The sequence below is a fragment of the Hyperoodon ampullatus genome (assembly GCF_949752795.1).
Source record: "Hyperoodon ampullatus genome assembly, chromosome: 9".
NCBI classification, from domain to species: Eukaryota; Metazoa; Chordata; class Mammalia; order Artiodactyla; family Ziphiidae; genus Hyperoodon; species Hyperoodon ampullatus.
The window spans coordinates 24,891,658-24,908,348 of NC_136922.1; the positions used below are offsets into that span (position 1 = coordinate 24,891,658).

At 45.9% G+C, this 16,691-nt stretch overlaps 1 protein-coding gene across 2 annotated transcripts in view; it reads right to left on the reverse strand.

Annotated features, from left to right (window-relative positions):
* The window catches only part of EGFR (epidermal growth factor receptor), a gene marked incomplete at its 3' end in the record, with an annotated part of 58,946 nt that overhangs the window by 22,805 nt on the left and 19,450 nt on the right, over positions 1-16,691 (reverse strand). For both annotated transcript variants that reach the window (XM_079712025.1, XM_079712024.1), the window contains exons 11-18: positions 16,053-16,252; positions 14,923-15,055; positions 13,095-13,185; positions 11,018-11,175; positions 6,240-6,278; positions 4,072-4,213; positions 3,192-3,314; positions 2,466-2,564 (exon numbers count right to left, since the gene is read on the reverse strand). In XM_079712025.1, coding sequence (XP_079568151.1) covers positions 2,466-2,564; positions 3,192-3,314; positions 4,072-4,213; positions 6,240-6,278; positions 11,018-11,175; positions 13,095-13,185; positions 14,923-15,055; positions 16,053-16,252 — 985 coding nt within the window. The remainder of the gene's footprint in view (positions 1-2,465; positions 2,565-3,191; positions 3,315-4,071; positions 4,214-6,239; positions 6,279-11,017; positions 11,176-13,094; positions 13,186-14,922; positions 15,056-16,052; positions 16,253-16,691) is intronic.

A 16,691-nucleotide genomic window follows, 5' to 3' on the forward strand; every position in this document is an offset into this window, starting at 1 on the left:
GAGAGGCAGACGCTTAACTTTAAGAATATTTCTGAAAGTGTCCCATTAACTAAGCCACCACTGACCGCAGCGTGCGCCAGGGCTAGAGGGTGTGCGTGCTGGGCCTCAGTGCTGGCCTGGGCAGGGGAATAAGAGTAGGGGTTGCTGGAGCCATTTACAAGTGCGTGTGAGTGTTTCAAAGCCCACACTCAGGGCTCCCCTGGTGGCACAGTGGTTGAGAGTCCACCTGCTGATGCAGGGGACACGGGTTCGTGCCCCGGTCTGGGAAGATCCCACATGCCGCAGAGCGGCTGGGCCCGTGAGCCATGGCCGCTGAGCCTGCGCGTCCGGAGCCTGTGCTCCGCAACGGGAGAGGCCACAACAGTGAGAGGCCCGCGTACCGCAAAAAAAAGAAAAGAAGAAAAAAAGCCCACGCTCAGCCCCCTGGGCTGCCTGTCACAGAATTAACTTGCCCTTTAACTCACTGTTGAAACTGGCCCTCAAATCACTGGCGGCTGCTTCCGCTTTCCCTTCCCTCAGGGGCTCCCCACGGCTGCGCCCACCCTGCGAGGAAAGACAGGCTCCCTGTGCATGCGGGGCAGAGGGAGCTTCGGGAAAAGCAGGCGGAAGGCCTCGGGCTGCCATCCCTCTGGTTACAGCCACAGGACGGGTGTTAGAGCAGGAAGAAACCGGGGTGGGGGTGGGGCGACGCAGGGAGAGAAGGAGAGCAGGACAGAGACGGCGCAAGAGGCGAAATGGCACGTCACACTTTTTTTTTTTTTTTTTACCTTGTCAGTCTTTCCTTTCTCTATCTTCTACCCCAACTCTGGCCCACGAAAGCAGATTTCCTCCAGTTTTAGGGGTCCTGGAGGGCCCTTCTCAGTGAAGCTACTTCCTTCCCAAAGTATAGCTACTGTCTTCAAAATCGCCCTTACTCTGCGTAGTGAATATTGTTAAAATTCACATCTCAACACCGTTTTGTGAAAGTGATTAGAATGTCTTCAATGAGTAACAAATGAATTAAGGAAGCAAATTCTGCAAAAAGATTTTCTTTTTAACAGTGTAGGAGAAGGAGCTAGAGGTTGAAAGTGAAGAGACTTCACAAATCCCTTGTTTGCTGTACTTCTTGTGGTTATGGAAATAGGAGTCGACGTTACGTTAACAGACTGTACGTTCATTTGTAAACTGTTACAACGAAAGATAACTTTGCTTGGTAAGCTATCATCAGTGTGTGAGACCTTCTGTTGCACTGTGTTAATACATCATCCTTCATGTCGAAGATACTGGGGTGGGGCTTTCCTGCTGCGAAGAAAGGAGAGGAGGCTGCCTGGAGAAAATGGGGTTGGAGAGAGTGCGCTCCTGGGAAGCTCACTGTCTGAATGCTTTTTTAAAAAGGCCCATGTTTGCTTTGCTTACTGTATATTCTGTGGGTTAGATACAAGAGTGGGGAAATGTTATATTTGACCTTTGTCCTTCGTGGCTGTAACACGAACTAAGTTCTCTAGATTTTTCACTCCGTAAAGGCAGTCGTTTTCCTTTTTCATTGACTGTTTCCCTAATTCACCGCTGAGCCCCTCCAGCTCCTCTTTCACTGGCTCTGCTTTGGGACAAGAGCAAGAGAAACCCACATCCACCACGGCAAGCGGAGGCCAGCGCTGTTAGCCCCGGACCCCAAGGGTGAGTCCACTGGAACCTCCTGAGCTTCTACCTGCAGAGGGTTCTGCCCAGCTCCAGGCTGACCCCTCCTGCATCCAGCCTCTTTCTAAGACTGTGCAGCCCCCTCACTGGTTAGTGAGGGTCCAGGGAAGGTGGAAAAAGTTCAAGAGAATCACAAGTAAAAACATGTAGCAATAATCTTGTGGAGTATTTCAGAGAGTCCATAAAGTAGCAATCAGCAGACGATGGAAGTAACATTTAAATTACTTTGAGAAAAAGTACAGAAGGGGAGCAACAGATTATAGAGTTCATAGAGCATCACAGTGTTAATCCTAGGCACCTTTACAAAGCCATTTCAAAGATGAGCTAGCTGGTGGAAGAAAACCAACATGCACTTCAGAGTCAGAAGTAACCACGTGCTGGAAACCTACCCCAGCCACGCGACCCTAAGCATCAGGCTGCTTCATGCCTCCGTTTCTTCACTGAAAGCTTGGCGAGCACAACACCTAGAGCAGCACAGGCCCGCCAGGGGCAGTCACTGAGACGGCAGGGGTAAAGCCACTACTAGCACGGGGACGGCCCCTGGTGGATGCCCAGGGACCACAGGCTTCCATACTTTTGGGGGCCGATAAGAGAACGGAAGAGTGAGTCTTCTCTACAAGAGAGAATTATACCAACTATAGCCAGAAGGAAAAAAGACAGGAAAAGTGACCGTTTAGAATGCGGTGATGACAGAGTCTAAAACAGAGCAATGTTTTGCCAACCACGAAAAAAAGGTGGCTTCTGGCTTCCAGGCCTGCAGATAGCTAGAGAATAAAGCAGAAACTCACATCAAGAATTTCCTTGTTGGCTTTTGGAGATGTGGCTTCTCTTAATTCCTTGATAGCCACAGGAATTTTAACCTTCTCGCCTTCTGGAATCCAGAGTCCCTGTGACAAAGAGAGGGGAAGACATTGGCTGGCAATCATCATACACGTAACATGCGGCTCCTAGGCCGGCTGGGCGTCGTTAGTGACCCCACCCCAAAGGGCGAGCGTCTCGAGCACAGCTCTGTACCCAAGGCCACTGGTGCTGGGAGTCACGACGGCTCAGCAGCTCTTTAGCTATCATGTTCCAGAAATCAGAGTAGTTAGACAAAACCCCTAAGCTCGTGCCAGTTACACAGTCAGTGTGAGTCATTTTGTCCAGAATTCTGAGATTCTGGGTCTAGGCCTAACTGAAATCAGACTATGCAATGGGGATGTAGGAAAAAGAAATGAAGAGGAAGCTCTTCTGAGCTGGGCTTTATTCAGATGCTGCTGTGCCATGATAGGCAACCCTCTTCCAGACTGACTTGTGCCACCCACCCCTCGGAAAGCTCACACTGTCCTCCTGAAAATGCCTGTGCCTGTGTACAGATCTCACCGGACCAGTTACTTGTCACTGTGATTATAAAAGATTTCCTCTAGACAACTTGAAAAAAACACTGGAATTTCCTAAACCCTCAGTGACACAAAGAGCATGTGACCTTGATAAAGACCACAGCGGAAGGTGCCCGGGACCCTCGGGGGGCTCACCTTGTACACCGTGCCGAATGCTCCGGAGCCCAGCACCTTGACCTTTTTTAATTCCGTCTCCTTTAAGATCCTCAAGAGAGCTTGATTGGGAGCTTCTCCGCTGGGCGTCAGAGGCTCGACAAGCTGTGACAGACAAGAGGAAGAGACGATGCCCGCCGGGCTGGGGAGAGGGGTGGCAGGTCCAGACACCAGGGGACAGAACTCACGGCTCTCACTCCGGAGACAGGGACACCTGTTCTAAGGAACTTGGTGAGACACTCGGAAGGAACAGGGACTGACACCGCCCCCCCGCCCTCCAAAAAAAGGCATCCTTGAACAGAACAGCTCCTTTGCAATAAGTGCAATTTCTATTTCTGTGTCCGGGCCGAGAACACTTGGGGAAGGACAGTGTTCTGTGGTGGTCACTTTGTTAACCGGTCAGGCCCCTCACAGCCGTGATGCTGTAGCTGCAGTGGGTCCCTCTTCCCAGGGCCTCTGGCTTCCGACATGTTGCCGGACACGGATGCCGGCTGAGGAATCACGGACAAGGTCACAAACGTGGCTCCAAAAGGAGCAGCCGCTGGTGTGGACAATGGCATTTTCCAAAGTAACACCTCCTGAGCTCACATTTCTGTGCACCAGCCTTCCCCTTTGCCGGCCCGAGCGGCCGCCCCACGTAGGCAGCGGGCGCCCTGGCTTGGTAACCGGCTGTGGGACTTACCCTAGACACAGCTGCATTCCCCTGGATACAAGTACTAACATGTGCATGTAGTTGCTTATAACTGGACTTTCAGAGATTCTTCCGACTTTTTCTTCGCGATAAAAAGAGCACAGTAATACATCTTGAAAACTCAACCCTCGGGCTGCGGCGCCTCCCCGTCCCCTCGCGCGCGGCGCTCACCTCGCGCTCCTGCAGCAGCCGGCGCAGCGTGCGCTTGCGTACGATGCGGCGCCTGCGCAGAAAGAGGCCGACTCCCAGGGCCAGCACCAGCGCCAGCAGCAGGGCGCCCACGATCCCGGTGGCGATGGACGGAATCCTGGGCCTGGAACGAGGTGGACACGCAAAGGGGTGAGGTTTGTTACGTTGGCATTTCACATATTTTCCGTACGTTCTGATGATAGCATGACGTCATTTAGGGCTAGCTCAGAAAGTGGAATACGGCGCAGCTCGTAAAGGAGAAAGGAGGGCGGACTTGGGAGCCCCAGGGCAGGGTTTCCAACTTCCTTCAGTATAGGAGCCTGCTTTGTCGCACGTTTTACACTGAGGTATCATTTGGACTTCTCCCTATAGCAATCATACTTTTCATCTGTTGATTAAGAAAACACATCATTTAAAAAGTAACTCAGAGTTCAGTCCTGCTTTTCCTATGAATCTGTGTGGCTCCCCGGGGTGTCTCCATGCGTTTGAGGCACGCCCTCCGCGCGTGACACCTGCGATGTCTGCTGGCCAGGCTGGAAGGAGGGACCCTTTCAAACCTGTGGAGACTTCCCGAGGGGTCCGGGGCTTTCAAGATGGGACCAGAGCCGTAGGAAGTGCTGTATGCATGAGTGTGGGGGGTGTGAGGAAGTGACAGGATTTCCACACGGACAGCAGAGCTGTCATGGATGAATGATGTCATCCTGCAGCCACCCCTCCCCCCATAGAGCTCGGGGACAGCAGACACCCAAAACGCAGGTTCTAAAGCTCACGGGGAAAGAACCGTCTGAATTACTAGATTCTGAATTCAGAATCTTCATAAAGCTCTTATTCTTCAGCACCTGTGCCATCTAAGCTTCTGGCAAGCTTCATATTTTCAGGTAGAAATGTTAACAAATATCAAAGATTAATCAGTAGCATCGTTTGCACCTAAAAAAATATGCCAGCGTTCTTACGGATTTCTCATAAGTGGGTCAAATGTACTTCACGTAAATAGTATTTATGACACTTTCTTCTTAGCAAGTGCAAAAGTCATCTCCTGAGTTATACCATCTTCCCAATTAATGCAGTTTGAATTAATGGGTTTTTACCATTTTGAAGGGGACACTGAAAGATATAAGGAATAATTTGTACAGAGTACGTGTTCCATGGGAAGTAGGGGGAGTGAAAAGAGAAGAAAAAAAATTAAAAGGGTAAATATAACAAAGAATGGTCGTTGACTGGTTTCAGGGTGGGGATGTGACGGAAAACCTCATTACTAAGACGCTGATTGAAGCACGAAGAGAGGACGAAGCTTGCTGGTGTCCTCGTGGCTCAAGTGAAGAGGGGCGTAAAAGGAAATCTTTATCTTTGAGAAACTGCCCTATTTGTCTTTAATGTCACACTTGGTAGCAGAAGGGATCAGTTATCTTGGCTGATTCTTCGGCAAGAGACTGAGCTGACTGGCATTGAGGAAGCTTGTTGAGGGGAGGAATTTGGTAAACATTACTGGAGATGGCAGAGGTTCCTGGATGTTTGGCCGGTGTTTGGGGATATCTGGTCAGTGTCTTGTGTATAATTCTGATTCTTCGATAGACATTATTAATTGATCATATCACTCTTTCCTGATGAGTCTGAACAGGAAGTCCCAATTCTGCTTTTCTCTGTGCAGCATTTCAGGCAGTGACGGCAAAGTGATCACAACTGAAATGCTGAAGGAAGTCCTGTGTTTAGGAAAGGAAGTAAGGGGAGAAATTCTCCCAAGGTGGAGCTCTGTCATTGAACAGACAGGTCATTCAAACACAGGTTTGTGGTAGGGCCAACTGGGTCAGCGAGGAAAGAGAAGGGAAGCTGGGGGAGGAGAAGGACCCAGCAACCCTGGTGACCTAGGGAGCAGGTCTGCATGTAGAAGCGCTGGGCAGTGAGGCTGGCTCCGCGTGGATGGAGGAGGCCCAGCACTCCTGTCCTGCCCTCCCCCGTGCCCCCCCCACCCCCAAAGTACAGCCAGCAGCGTGGGCAGGGTGAGCTCTGCTAGGAATGCCCAGGCTGGCCCAGGGTGAAGTGAGAACCGGCCAAAGCAGAGGGCAGTCGGAGAAGAGGGAAAGCAGTACCCTCGCCCATAGCGCTCTTGGTCATTTCTGATCAGGTCATCACATACAAAGTGTCACACTTACCCACTCACTGCACAGCCTTCAGGACCTGGCCCAGCACAGCTGTAGGAATTGAAAGAGAAATACACATTTCGATCATTTTACTTCTTTAGCACTTTTTCTTGGAGAGTTTTTATTAAATCATAAGGCAATGTGTGTTAAATGCCTTTCAAATCATTACAATCACAGTGCGTCTCAGTATTGCTTAAGCATTTGTTTATTATGCATTTATTCATTTGTTCATTCACTCAGCAAGTATTTTTGAGTGTCTACTTCGTGATAGGGATTGTTCTAGCATTGAACAAAGTAGACATTTCTGGTCTTCATTATTGACATTCATGTCTTCCATTTGACAGAGGTTCAGAGAGCCCACAGCTGGCTCTAGAACATCAATGTGGGCAGGAGTTAGAGGGAGCTGAGACCAGAACCATTTCCTGGGGCACACTGATGAAGGAGCTGGGCGGGGATGGGCAGGGAAACGGGGATGATGATTTCAGACCCAGAAAGCCAGGGGCTGGCTCCATGCACTTCCACACAACTGCGATGTTGTACGTCAAGCAGGGACACCATCTGTCCTAACGTGACCCCTCAGCAGCTGGGTTCCCGTTCTGTGGGGTACCACCATCTGTTATTTTGATGACAGGATGATGGCTGAAAAGGCAGACTAAGTTGGCTTTGAAGGACAGCAATGTTTGTCAATAAAAACGTCAACAGGAAAATAAAATATTCCAATTAAATGGAGAAGACTGATGTTCACGGCCTGGGGAAAGGCGAAGAAGCCTGGTTCAGGTATGTGAAGAGGACCGGTGCTTGTTACATGCGTACTGTCAACTGGTTCTAATCATTTTCTGTCTCATTCCAAGGGCTCTGATCTCTATACTCTACTCCTCTTGGTTTTGAAGGTCTGAGACCTCTTTTCCGTGGTGGCAGACAATGCAGTCTCGGCCCTGCAAGCTTTCGGGCCTTCATCCCTCCACCCGACACAGGCTTCTTCAGGCAGTGGAACACACAAGGAGTTCTCCTTTTTTGACAGTCTTTTATCTCCTAGGATAATCGTCAGAGACAACATTCTCTAATGGATAACCATTGGTAAAATTAACCCCTCCTCAAAATACCCCTCCTCACTAGTGTTTTTATATTTTCCCATAATGCCTGTTTAGTTTCCAGACCGTAACAGAATGGGAACTCTATGCATAGTGGTGCAAACTGGAATTGCAAGCTTTGGACAAGAAGCAGGGTTTCATGCAGCCTCTGAAAGTGCTGCTGGGAAACCTATGGGGTTTCTAGCAAGAAGCTATGGACAAGGGAGACGCTCATAGGGAGCGCTCGGCCAGTTTACATTTGAAGAGATGATGGACAAGGGCAGTGACTGGACAGGTGCCCTAAGAGGGAACCATCTGAGTATCAAAGGATTAAGGGGTCCTTGGGAAAGCTGATGGTGCCCTGCATAATTCTGCAGAACTGATTAGCAAATATCAAGCAAAAGAGGCCATATCATGCTATCATTTAATTTTGTCAGAAAAATTATTCCTTGTCTCCCACTTGATTTATTATTTTGTTGTTCCATGTAATTAAAATAGGCAAAATTTCGTGTTCTTTCGTTTAATTTATTGGCATAAAATTTCAAAGAAACCATCCCCTGACGACTTACTATAAAATGTGGTTCCATTTAAAAGTGGATTTGTGGACTCCCCTGGTGGCGCAGTGGTTTAGAATCCGCCTGCCAATGCAGGGGACACGGGTTCGAGCTCTGGTCCGGGAAGATCCCACATGCCGCGGAGCAACTAAGCCCATGCGCCACAACTACTAAGCCTGCGCTCTAGAGCCTGCGAGCCACAACTACTGAAGCCTGCATGCCTAGAGCTCGTGCTCTGCAACAAGAGAAGCCACCGCAGTGAGAAGCCCGTGCATGGCAACGAAGAGTAGCTCCCGCTCGCCACAACTAGAGAAAGCCTGTGCACAGCAGCGAAGGCCCAACACAGCCAAAATAAATAAGTAAGTAAGTAAGTAAGTAAATAAAAGTGGATTTGCTTCAAGTTTGCCGACCCATTCCCTGGGGTAAGCAGACCTGCCCTGTGGGAAGGGCACGGCTTCTGGGAGCAAGCATGCGCCTGTAACCTGGGCTCTGTCACTGCTGGCTGATGAGTCATGGTGACCCCAGAGCCTTCCTAAGTGTTTCTTTAACAATACAAATGGGGAAAGCAGCGCGTTCGCTCTTAGTCATGGTTGAGACTATGTGTTTGATGATGCTGTGCACATTGCAGATACACAATAAAAGAAATGTTTTCTTATTTACCCTCACCCCATCAATATTTCTCCATATTTAAAAACTTAAATCCATTTTTAGTATGTAATTCCTTTGGGAGAAGACAGAGATAGTAATAACAAGATTGCGGAAAACTATATATGTTTCTACCAATGCTATATGCTCAGACACACACACACACACACACATAGAAACACATTTATTTCCCAAAGATAGAAAAAACAGGAAAAATATATTTATTTTATATAGGTAGTATAATTCTATTTTAGAGAATCTGCTCCGAAATTGCTTATTTTGGGGAATATGAAAAAAATAGACTAACTGAAAAACTAGCAAATTACAGTTTATACTATGTTTTGTAGAGTTTGCAGAGTGGTCAGTATAACCAGTGTGCTGGTATACCCAAAGGGAAAAATATGAAAAATCTTGAAATTCCTACCAAGGAGGTATTTGGTAAAGTTCAGAATTCATTCTGGATTTAAAAAAAGAGTTTAAAAATAGGAATAGATAACTGTTTCTTTAAGAAGATAATAAGAATCTCATACTAATAGCAAATATTGTTCTTAATGGTGATTTATTACAGCCATTCCCACCACCATCAGATATAAAATTCTCATGTCCACTACCATTGTATCTGATATTATTCTAGAAATTCTGGCCCTTGTAATATGACTTGAAACTTTTGGAAAAGAGATACAGATACCATTACTGGAGATGATATAATTGTTTTCCTGGAAAATTCAAGACCATGAACTAAAACGCTAATTTCAAAGGAAGTTCAGTAGAGACCACCAATATGAGATGAATATACACCTCCACCAAAAAAAATCAAAGGCTATCTTATATATTAGATATAATAAATGAGAAGATATACTAGAAAACAAGGTCCACTTCACAGTAGCAAAAATAAATACAAAATGTTTAGGCAGAACAGGAAAGAACACAACTAAAACTTTACTGAAATATAAAAAAGAATATCTGAATGTATGAAGAAATTATCATTTCCTGACTGGGGGTACAAAACATTGTAAAAATGTTAGCCCTACTCAAATTAATTAATTGGCTTTAGTGGGGTTTGTGTGTGTGTGTGTGTGTGTTAAACTTGGTAAAATATTCCAGGTCACTTGCAACACACCAATTGGCTTAGACTAAGATTAGAGGGGGAAGACAGTCACATGCAAACCACACAGGAAATGCCCAGGCTTCCTACATGTTAGCTGGGGAGTCAGCTGCCTGGGACTGAAACTCTTGGACCACGGGGTCATGGAATGATGGAGCCCTTCTGTTTACCCTCATGATGGCTGAAACTCAAGAAGGAAGGTGAAACGATGGAAGTTGACCAGGGTACCAGTCATTCCCAAATCACTTGTCTCCAGGCCCAGGCTCTTCCATATAAATGCAGTTAAAATAGGTTTTTTGTAAAAACTTAGGACATACTCGGAAAACTTTCAAGACTCCTGATGTTTGTAAGTCTAACTGGAAGGTTTTGCACCCCTTCAGAACACTAACCATCACTGTCATGGTCATAATTACCACCGTCACTACCAGCAGCACTGGCACCATTACCTCCTTCACCAGCATTATAACCGCCACCATCGTTACTGCCACCTCGTCACCAGCTCCGCACCGCCATCTGTGCAATCACTGATTGAGTGCTTGTGTGGTCCACGCACTATTTTAAGTACAGTACATGTATTAACTCAAGATCTCAAAAATCCTGTGAGCAATGCAGTCTTATTATCCTAATTTACAGGTGAGGAAAGTGAAGCACAGAGAGGTTAAGACACTTCCCCAAGTCCACACAGCTAGTAAGAGATGGCTCCAGAGAAGAGTAACGGTGCCAAATAAAGTTGAGGATTATGAGAGATAGAAGGGAATGTGAAATATATGGGACTTCTTCTGATTTCTGGTAGTCCAATTTCATTGTCAAATTTATCATGTTAGTAAATAAGATATATACGTTCTGAGTGCATCTGCTAATTACAGTCAAAATAGTTTTAATTTCCCTATTAACAGCTTAGCAGTCAACTAGCTAAAAGAAAAAGCACCTTTAGGCAACATTCCAGGCAATGTGATCTTCTATTAATTGTAAACCAATAAAAGATTCCCACAGGAATCCCAGTCCTCTGGAAAGATATATATATATATATATATATATATATATATATATATATATATATATATATATATATATATAGAAACCTTTGGGGACGGGGCAGGACCTCTGCTCTTGTTCCCCCTGTCCCTTATTCTTCTTGTTGGGACATCCTGGCACCGTAGAACAGGGCCCTGGCACAAGACACACCTGGAGAGGCTGAGAGGCTCTCCCGCCAGCACCATGATCTGCCCACGAGCGTATCACTGCTGCTGCCGTGGCCGTGGGTCCAGAACACCTGGAGGAACTGACTCAGATACAAACCTCTGTACTTGACTGACTGGAAAGTCTGGAGACATTTTCAATCTACAGATTTGCAAGATGGGAAGCACCCTGTTCTCCTGCCTTTTCCTTTGCAGACCCAGAGCTTCCTGCACTCACCCATAGGTGCAGCTGTGGTGGCACAGGTGACACACATGATTGGCATCTGCAAACTTCCAGATCAGGGTGCTGTTTTCTCCTGTGACTCCAGCAGGGCAGGTCTTGACGCAGTGAGGGCCGTCAATGTTGTGGGCACACTTTACACAGCTGCCTGGTCCCTGCACCGAGGTGGAAAAACCGTTTCATAAATCAAACATTTACTTATGTCTCTCTCTTTTTCAGAATGAAGTAACTTTTTTTGTTGTTTTTTTTTTGTTTTTGCGGTACGCGGGCCTCTCACTGTCGTGGCCTCTCCTGTTGTGGAGCACAGGCTCCGGACACGCGGGCCCAGCAGCCATGGCTCACGGGCCCAGCCGCTCCGCGGCATGTGGGATCTTCCCGGACTGGGGCACGATCCCATGTCCCCTGCATCGGCAGGCGGACCCTCAACCACTGCGCCACCAGGGAAGCCCCAGAATGAAGTAACTTTTTACTTAAAATGCTTATCCTGAAAAAAAAATCAAACGATGTGGAAGTTTTTAAAGTGGACAAGCTCTTCTGTGACTGTGCTTGCCTGATGTGACCACTGTGAACAGCTGAGAATAAAGTCTTCTTGATTTTAAATGTATATTTTATATACATACATATATATATAAATAAAACATGAAAGAAACTGTACTATTTGCTTTATTACATTTTACTTAATACACTGTGGGCATCTTTCCTTGTCAAAGCATTCTTGATTGGCCTACATGTATATTTATATCCTTAGCGGTCAGATGGACTTCCTTGTGAATCGTGTTTGGAGTTGAGGGGGTCTCTGTGGGAAGCTGTACTCACCAAGGCCAAGCTGAGAAAACCCACACCTACATTTCTCCAGTGTTGAGAAGGTAGCACGTGTAAGTGCAGTGGTGGCTGCATAATTAACTGTGCAACATGCTAAATTTGATTCTGTTGGTCAAATGTGAATGCGTCGGTAAAACCCACAGAAATGAATGCATCGGGGCTGCTTGGGCTGTGTCCGCACACTTCACAAAGGGCTGAAATAACGTGGGTAGGGGAGGGTCTGCCTGTTGGCTCAGTGCTCTCACGTCTCAAAGACTGAGGATTCCCAGAGCCAGAACAATCAGATGACTAAGTCAGTCAACATCCCAGTTATTTTATTTCACTGATGAAAATTTAACCAAACACCATCCTAAAAACCAGTGGTTTCCTTTGTAACCAGCCATTTTGGCAGCCTGTACCTCAAAACTGAGCCTTACCGTCTTCTGTCTGATTTAAAGAACTTCTGAAAAATGTTTTCCGTTACTAGACTTAGATATGGCTGTTGAAATTCAAATCCAAACAGAGCTCCTTGTATAAATAATACTGAGAATTAACCACATGGGCACACTGGTGTGAGAGGGACCTGCATTCTCACACCCTCTAAAAGATTATTACTGAACATGTAGATGTGAAACTGAATTTTGAAAACCTTTCCTTTGTGATTAAAAAATACTCGTCAGGGCTTCCCTGGTGGCGCAGTGGTTGAGAGCCCGCCTGCACGGGTTCGTGCCCCGGTCCGGGAAGATCCCACATGCCGCGGAGCGGCTGGGCCCGTGAGCCATGACTGCTGAGCCTGCGCATCGGGAGCCTGTGCTCCGCAATGGGAGAGGCCACAACAGTGAGAGGCCCACGTACCGCAAAAAAAAAACAAAAAACAAAACAAAACAAAAACTCTTCAAATAACGATAAACTCATGTTAAATAAGAATTTGGTGATGTTTGATTAAGATGATAAAGCAATGAAGACAGATGTCAGGAACACTGAAGGCTGCCTGTGGGTGTGCCCCGTCCACAGGGCGCCCTGATCTGTGGTGTGAGGACGGGCATCACCACGTGCATCTGGGGTTGGACAGAGAAGGGGAATGTCTGTGCCAGCAGGGTATGTGCAGACTTCCCCTCAGTCACAGCCCCCGATGGCTGTGAGATGGCAAGGCCTCAAGTGTGGGCGGAGAGTGCGCTGGATGCGCGTCCCAGCAGGCACAGGGTGGCGGGGGTGGGGGTCATCCTTGCGGGCTACGGCTGACGTGTGGGGTGACATCAAACATGCTCCTTACGTGTCCCGTGCAGGTCACGTTCATGGCCTGGGGCAGGCATTCCGGATGGCACTGCACGCATTCGGAGTTTTCAATGAACTCCCTGGGCTCTCTGACGGGAGAAGACGGGAAACTGGTCAGTGCTGTCACTGGAGACCCTGCTGCAGGATGCTGTCTGGGTTCACCTGTCTGAGAGCTCAGATGACACAAATCACCTCTCTTAGAAAGTCAAAACAGTTTTAGGTAAAAGCCGAATGGCCGGGAATCTAGGACTATACTGTAATGTAATAAACTGATTCTTGTCAGCGGAATCTTTGGTCATCTTCTCTTGGAACAAAAACATCAGCTTCCGTTATAATCAAAACATCTTCCCTACATTTTTTCTCCAGGCGCAGTTTTTGAATATTAGATAAGCAAGGCAACACATGGGAAAAAACAAAAGAAGAAACAGTCCTTAAGATTTAAGATACCCCCTCCAATATCAGATTCATGGATATTTAAATTAAGCTGCAAAGAAATGGTATCTAGACTAATGCCTGGGAAAAGGAAAGACAGCTATTAAAAGTTTCCTCAATGGTTATTCCTAAAAACAGCAAGTAGGGAACACAGGCGTGAAAAATTTTGCTTGTACTATTTTAACCATTCCTCAAACTTAGATTAACGTTAAGCGACAAGTTGATGTTTGATTGAAAAGACACTGTAGTTGTGGCAGCTGTTAAGACGACTGGTAATTAACTAGGCAGTGAACAAGAAGTGTTTACACCCAAAGACGTCCGTGAGTCCTCTCAGGCAGATGGCATCAATTAAACCAAATATGCCGCGGTACTTTTTCCCCTGTGCTTCTTCTCTGGGTTACCACATCTACTGCAGGAGCCAGGCTCGCAAGTGGAACAGGTGCTGCTGGGCACTGGGGTTCTCTAATAGGCAGACCTGGGCACCACCGCCGTGGCTATTTTAATCACCTTGTCGCTTCAGAGAGACGTCAGCACTGAAGACGTGAGAGCTTAGTGTCTGTTTGCAGCTGTAAGGACTGCACCAATATTTCTTACTTGTTGAAACAATACTATCAATTATGCAAATTACTCTGTTAGGCTAATGAGCCTATCAGCTAAAGATTCTTACAGAATTGAACTTGGTCTTCTCATCCTGCTTCTGAGTATTTCTAATCTGAGCTGTAGCCCAAGCCCTGATAGTGAAACAGAAAGTAAGATTTCCTAGAGCCATCTGTAACTCCTACGCTCTTCTCTATCATGAAATTTCTTTTTCTTTAAATTTTTTTAAAAAATTGCCTCTGCCAGTCTCTATCCTTCCATTTTACTTTCCTATTAATTTATTTTAGTCATTATTTGTGGTCATTCAAAGCCTTACTCAATATCAAAATTCCTATAGAATCAACAGACTACTTTTTATTGATTGCAATAAATTCAACAAATGTTATACAACTGTTTATTTCTTTGTCCATGGGTATATTTGAAGTTATTTGCACTGTTCAGTGTGTCTTGGACATAAACAGAAATTAACCAGGAGCTGTATTTTGACACAGCAGGAATGCTGTGCTACAATGGCCATGGTCTTGGTCATCTGAACCATGGAAGACTGTTCTGTTTGTCTTGGGAACATTGTGCAGCTAGGAAAAATATAAGATAATTCCAGATAAAGAGAGACTCTATAAATTGGAATGGATTAAGTAATGAAAAAAGTTTGTTCACTTCCCTTTGTGATTAACAGTTGTCAACAAACAAAAAGGAAAAGGAAAATAATCCGACTGATTAACCATAAACCTATAAAACAATCTTAAGTCTTATTTTTTTAAATCAAAACATAGGGATTAAAAAACAAAGCCTCTTACCCCTTTAGAATGTTGCACTTCTCCACACACTCCTTGCCACGGCTGAAGTTTCGGCAGGACACGCAGTCCTTGGGTTTCGGGCCCCAGCAGCCCTCTGACGAGCACAGCGGGTTACAGACGTGGCCCATGCCCTCTGCGAAGACAGGGTGAGCCACACGGGTCAGCCAAGGAACAGTGGCCAAGGGCCCTGTGGGTGAGGTGCTCAAACACATGCTGGGTCCCCCGGAAGAAGCAGTGATGCAAGCAGAAAAGGGCTTCTGGAGGCCCACTGCAAGTCCCCTTTGCCCTGCTGGGTGCTGAGTGTACCTGGATGAAACACTCAGAACTGCCGGAACAGCACGGGAAGCATGTGGTTCCTTGCTGTGTGCAAGGCACACAGAATTTCACCAATTCTCTCAACTGCACTATGGTGTGGGAATCATTATTACCTCCATTTCATGGATGAGGAAGCCAAAGCCCAAAGATTTACGTCAACTGATGAAGGTCTCAAAGCTAGGAAGGGCTCGAGCCAGGATGTGAACTCAGGTCTGCTTCTGCCGGTGGCCAGGGTCTCAGCACAGGCTATGCTGGCGCAGGCCCTACTTCAAAAGCTATGGCTCTAAACTCAGAACTGGAAATGCCTGTGTGAAACAGTCATCCCATTCCGGTGTGTGTGTGTGTGTGTGTGTGTGTGCATGTGCACGTGTGTGTCTAGCTATAGTTATTGGGGATGAAATGAGCAGGGAGGAACACACAGCTAAAATGCAATATAACTGGGGGAAGAGGGGCGGGTCGGGATGGTGGGATGAATTGACATGTAGACACTAATATGTATGAAATAGATAACTAATAAGAACCTGCTGTATAAGAAATAAAATTTAAAAATGCAATATAGTTAATACTAAATTTAGTTCTGTAAATTACCAATAATTGATAGCCTAGACTTCAAGGCAAGTTCATCCTATGAAATGAGAATGATCTAGAAACAATTCTGATGATTTTCACATTAAGAATATACAGATTTCTTTTAATTTGCTTCTTTACGAATGTAAAAAGTAATTTGAAGGTTTGGGAATGGTTCTTCAATATTCTAAATCAAAATAAATGACCCGTTGGAACCATCTCCACAATCGACCAAAGTGATGACTCACTGCACTCTTTTTCACTCCTGTTGTTTATAATTTTGGTTTTCTGACTTGAGGTCCCAAAGAGTTTTTTCCAGTTTATTGTATCTGCGTAGCACAACTTTCGGTTTCCTGAAATGATCACATCTCCATCACTTATCTCCTTGAGGGAGCGTAATCCCAAGGACATTATATCCAGGCCAACAACCGCAAGAGAAAACTGACCACTAAGTTGGAGAGAAGAAAAACAATGTCGTGAAAAATTATGAAAACACAGCATCACTAAAACTTTGCTTTTCTGTATCACTTCAGATTTACCACAAACTGCTTCCACAGGTTGTTAAGTCATGTTGTGGAAGGTATGTACTGCAACTTTGGAAAACTGCAAGTGCTTTTTAAAGCTAGTTCAGGGAAAAGCTAGTTCCTTGTTCATTTCGTATCTCTAATCCCAGTGGCAGACTAGGGGCTGGATAAATGTCTTAATGTCATTATTTGATTTGCTGCATTTTAATTTTGCCTGGGAATTGAGAACATGTTCTAACTTCTCAAATATCCAAATACACTTAAAAAAATCATAGGTTCATCTTTCCATCCATCCATCTACCCATCCGTCCATCTATCCATCCACCCATCCATTTATTGAACAAACATTTGAGGTAATATGTG